The sequence below is a fragment of the Ctenocephalides felis genome, unplaced genomic scaffold (genome assembly GCF_003426905.1).
Source record: "Ctenocephalides felis isolate EL2017-DRISC unplaced genomic scaffold, ASM342690v1 CF-g0.4_SCAFFOLD_03572, whole genome shotgun sequence".
NCBI classification, from domain to species: Eukaryota; Metazoa; Arthropoda; class Insecta; order Siphonaptera; family Pulicidae; genus Ctenocephalides; species Ctenocephalides felis.
Window position 1 is genome coordinate 40,467,742 of NW_020539726.1, and position 5,895 is coordinate 40,473,636.

A 5,895-nucleotide genomic window follows, 5' to 3' on the forward strand; every position below is an offset into this window, starting at 1 on the left:
ACATTTTGCTTAACAAATTGAACAAGCTTCACAGAATATGTATAAGTGTCTCGAGCTTCTGTTTAGGGGGCTCTATAAAAGACTCAGCTGACAAAAAAGTCTCATGTTGCTCTACAATATATCTATCATAACAACAAATAAATAAATTAATAATTTTCTTATTACATTTTGAGACAATAACAATTTTCTTAACAAATTGCAGGTGTCTCGAGCTTTTCGAGCTGTTTAGGGGCTCTAAACAAGACTCCTTTGAGAGTAAGGTCTCAAAATTTGGACATTGGATACATGAATATATGTATTGTATTAACAAATAGTTAAATTAATAATTTTGTTATTGAAACTTCGAGGCAATGACGTTTTATTGAATAAAGTACCAATAAAAATAAAATGTGTCTCGAGTTCCTGTTTAGAAGGCTCTACAAGAGACTTCTTTTATAGAAGAGTCTCAAAATTTGCACACGGTACACTTAAATATATTTATTGTATTGTATTGTATATATAACGTTCTATTGAACAAAGTACCCATAAAAATGAAATGCGTCTCGAACTTGTGTTTAGAAGGGTCTACAAGAGACTCCTTTGGTAGAAAAGTCTCAAAATTTGGAAATTGTGTTCATCAATATATCTACTATAAAAATAACAATTAACTAAATTAATAATTTTGTTATTAAAATTTCAAACAGTAACGATTTTCTGAATAAAGTACCAGTGAAAAATTGCAAGTGCCTTACAAACAATATAGAAGTGTCTTGAGCTCTTGTTTAGAAGACTCTAAAAAAGACTTCTTTGGTAGTAGAGCCTCAAAATTTGGACAAGGTGCTCTTTAATATATGTATTGTATTAACAAATTATTTAATCAATAATTTTATTACCAAAATTCGACATAATAACGATTTTCTAAGCAAAATGTACCTTACAAATTGTGTAAAGAGTCTGCTAGCTTCTGTTTACCTGCACACCATTGTAAAAATTATTTTGAAATGACCACAAAAAAATCTTAATATTACATATGTCCTTTTCGAATTATATTTAAAAATCAGCCATTCATTTGTCAACTACAAAAAAAAATTACAAAACTCCAAATCCATTTTTAAAAATCTTTCTAATTTAATTTCCAATAATATAATACAATTTTCAATTTTGTTTTGACGCGATTTGAATTTGTTTTTGACAGAACGAAATTTCAATTTTTATTAATAGGATTTTTTTAACTCGAATTATAAAAATTGTATAATTATTGTTAATGTTTTAGTTTCTCTTAAGTAGAAAGAATTTTGTGCAAAATTGAAATTTTTAATTTAGACAAGATGATCGATGTTAATGGATGAATGTAAGTAAAAGAAATAGTAATAATGATAATTTATTTATATATATATATATATATATATATATATATATATATATATATATATATATATATATATATATATATATATATATATATGAATAAATAAGAATATTTCAAAAGTTAACGGTTATTTTGAGCGACATTTAGCACCAACTTCACGTCCATGTTTCGCCATTTTGTTACTGCATTTAATTTTATGCGCCGCCATTTTATGTACATTTCACCCAACTGTCAAAGAGTAGCAGAAAAACATGACTTATTCTTTATATATATATATATATATATATATATATATATATATATACAGTTGACCCGAAAGACGTTGTCCTGTACCCACGTCTACAATTTTTTAATATAATATACTAATATTTACCGTTTACCTAAAAATAATAATTATTATTTTTTAAATTACTTTTCACACCAAATTCATATATGAGCGATGTTAAATGTGGAACTGCTTTAAATAAGAGTGTCTCAATTTTCATACTATATTGGTCATTGAAGTCTTTTGAACGGTATAACAAATTCAGAAAAATAGTAAAACCAGTTTTTTGTTAAAAATTGAACCTACGCCATACATTTTTTTCAAATTGTGTATGTGTATTGCATTATAAAGCGATTGTTATATATTATTCAAGCGTATAATATCAAATCTGCATCTTAAACTTCTCCTGATTGATATCATAAGGGCCGAATTGTATGTATTATGTATTCATCTTTACTTTCCCATTTGTTGTTTTAAAGTGAAATTTTTAACTTATTTCAAAAATATTGTGCAAAGATTAGTAAAAAATGCAAAGAAATTATGTATTTCTTGAATTATATTGAAAAAAAAAACTATATTAAAAATTTCATATCCGAATCTTGTGTTGGCGCCCCCTAAGGCGTGCACTCATTCAAGGTAGGACCTGCCCTGATTATTATTTTATTTCATATTTTAAGTGAATCAATTTGTCAAATCCTATTTATATGTGTATCATTCAATCTGCCATACATGTACTGTATTTCATATCATTTTAATTTCTGGCACATCTTAACTGCTTTTTGGCAATAATAATGTAAACATTTCATTTTTCTCATTCATAAACATGAATTTATTATACATATTCTAATATTGTCTAGGCTCGTAAGTAAATTGAAATTTTTGACATATTACCGTTTTCATTTGGTTTTAATGCCAAACAATGTCTCGAATATTTTCAATGACATGACGTTTTGTGCAATTTTTTTCATTTATTTCTACAATCTAACTATATTTCTATAATCACATACATCCAGTGGTGTTGTGCTAATATTTTTTTTACCGGAACGCTAAAATTAAAAAACCGGTTCCGAAACCGGTTTTCATGTATGTACCGGTTTCGTTCGAAAAAAAAAACGAAAATCATTACAAAACTCAGAAACGTTTAATAAAAATTAGTAAAACTATAAATTATAAATTATAAAATTCACTTATGAAATCATTTTCTATGTGTAGCGATTTTTTCTTAAATTTCTTTTGCCGGAACGCATTCCGACTCAAAAATGATATACCGGAACGACGTTCCGGCGCGTTCCGGCTCGGCAACACCACTGCATACATCCTATAAAAATCCCTTAACAAACATCAGAAAGATTTATAAAAATCCGAATAACCGTTCAGGAGAAGTATCAAATCATACACCCGTACAGAAGAATTTTATATATAAGATAAGATTAATATTATTTCCCTACCTTTATCAGTGTTCAATCCTGTACACCTTCGTCCCTATCTGATTGACCAAAAATGGAAGAGTACTCCCGAGAGCCCTGTCCGTGGCGCATTGTAGATGACTGCGGCGGCGCCTTTGCAATGGGTTGCATTGGCGGGGGCCTCTTTCAGTCCATCAGAGGCTTCCGGAACGCCCCGTCGGGATTCGGCAGACGATTGGCGGCCAGCGTTGGGGCCATCAAGTCGAGGTCTCCTATAATAGCTGGTAAGATAAAGGATATATATATATATATATATATATATATATATATCTTGATAGTTTTTTCGACGTTGAAACATATTTCAAAGTAACTAGCAGCCCATTTGTCGAAATAAAAAAGGTATAAAGTATAAAAACTTTTATTTATACGTTTCGACACAAGATGCGTGTCATCATTCAGCAACTACAACAATTTGAAAATTTTATTAACTAATATAAACACCAATATAGATTAATTATAACATAGAGAAACATTATACACACCACAGGACAAAAACACTCAACAAAAATTTATTTTAAAAATTAAACTTAATAACATATTAGAGAAAAGCATTTTTTTAGAAAAAATTATGAATAACTAAAAGATTTGAAAACTAATTTGACTAAAAGTTATGAAATGTAACATTGTGAAGCGAGAAACACGCCCATACCGAGCAAACATACTCGACTGAATTATTTCAATAGGCGTATTGATAGGAATGGGAGGGAACGTATCAAGGACAAATGCTCGAAGCACGGAACGCATCGAAAACAGTGGTTGAACTGGAATTGATCAAAAGGAAAAAGCAAACCATGTAGAAGTTAGAACAAGAAAAAACAAAATTGTAAAAAATAATATAAAGGAGATAGCAAATTAATTTTTTGTTTTTTTAATGAAATCAATAACAATCTGGTAACTATCATGTAAAAGGTGGGATAATTTGCGTTTATTAACACAAGAGGAATTTAATGAAATAAAAAAGGATTCAGCAAATTTTCTAAAGTCACTATTTTTTTCGATATGATGACACGCTGAATGATGACACGCATCTTGTGTCGAAACGTATAAATAAAAGTTTTTATACTTTATACCTTTTTTGTTTCGACGAATGGGCTGCTAGTTACTTTGAAATATATATATATATATATATATATATATATATATTTATAATTTTTTCCTCTAGGTAATTTTGCAATATGGGGCGGAATGTTCAGCACAATAGACTGCGCCCTGGTGTGCATCCGCAAAAAAGAGGATCCGTGGAATTCGATTGCCTCGGGAGCCCTAACGGGGGGCGTTTTGGCTGCCAGAAACGGTTTAGCAGCCATGGCCGGGAGCGCCGTTATCGGAGGAGCTATTCTGGCTTTAATAGAAGGTAAAGATATAATTGATATAATATATATATATATATATATATATATATATATAGAATTTTGTGATATGAGTGGAACGAATATTAAATGTTAAATAAGAACAATACAACACTCAGATTTTTAACACACACTTTATTTGGTAATTACAGGCGCGTTTCGAGATCATGGTATGCTTCATCTTCTGTGCAATTTCAAAAACAGTTACTTATATACTACACATTCTTTAAAATTTTATTTAAACTACATTTAATTTTTGATATACAGAAGACACGAACTATTCCTTGCAATGCTTGACTCAGTACTAAAAAACATGTGACATTTACAGAAATATTCTAAACAAATCTTAAGTATCTAGAGAGAGAACAGTATTGTATTGTTCATATTTAACATTTATATATATATATATATATATATATATATATATATATAATATTGTTATATTTTTAGGAGTATCAATATTACTTACAAGATTCTCAGCCGAACAGTTCAAGCCCCCAAATCCACTTGGCGAGGAAGGATTTGGAACCATGAATTATTAAATCTGATTCTGATGATAATGATAATATATATTTTAACAAATTTATGTGGTTATCATTATTCAATTATGTATTATATAGATAACTTCATTGTTCTTACCTACTAGTTTCATCTTCCGAATCAGAAAAAATATCTATTAATATCGATTTCAGTATTTTATCAAAGTATTTGTGAAGTTAATAATGTAAATTTAAATTTGCACAATATTTATTAATTCATTTTATTAATTAATCATTAATGTTATTTTCAAGATTTTAATAATTTGATTTATCGTAAAAATATATTTTAGATTCACTGAAGCAAGTGTCATCTTATACAGGTAATCCGCGCATAACACGGTAGTTACATTCCAAAAAAGTAGCGTGTTATGCAAATCCGTGTTATACGGGACAAAGAACTAGTACAACTAGTGGTATGGCATCGTGCCTTAAGACAAATTGCTGGAACTTCCCGAACCAAAATTTTTTTTAAGGATTGAATTTAATTTTTAATCTTTGAAAAAATTATATTTTTGAGAAATTTTAAATTTTTGAAAAAGATTGACTTTTTTGGAAAAAAAACTGTTGATTTTTTTTATTTTGAAATATTTTGGAAATTTAGTTTTTTTTTAAGCAATCGCACTGCTTTAGCTGCTTAGGGACGAATTATCGAAGCGCGTAAGCGCCACGCCTCCGTCTAACGCGCAAACGATGGTACGGAATCCATAGAAATGTAAACAAAATTTATTCACATTAATAAAATCTCTACAAAATATCTGATAATTTGATATGCATATGTATAATGATCATTTTTGACCAAATTTTTAAATTTTTTTTTACTTTTTTCACTCGAACTCGGAAACCGCTAGACCTGCCTTCATGAAAATTTGATCAGTTCATCTTGTCAATACAAGTAAAATGTTTTTTGAATTAATAAAATCGGACATTT

At 28.9% G+C, this 5,895-nt stretch overlaps 1 protein-coding gene across 1 annotated transcript; it reads left to right on the forward strand.

The window, feature by feature from the left end:
* The first annotated feature begins 3,113 nt into the window (after window positions 1-3,113).
* On the forward strand, window positions 3,114-4,970 carry LOC113388480 (mitochondrial import inner membrane translocase subunit Tim17-B-like). The gene is made up of 3 exons (XM_026625854.1): window positions 3,114-3,303; window positions 4,242-4,433; window positions 4,879-4,970. The coding sequence occupies exons 1-3, from the start codon at window positions 3,114-3,116 to the stop codon at window positions 4,968-4,970; spliced, it is 474 nt and encodes a 157-aa protein (XP_026481639.1).
* The last annotated feature ends 925 nt before the right edge of the window (window positions 4,971-5,895 follow it).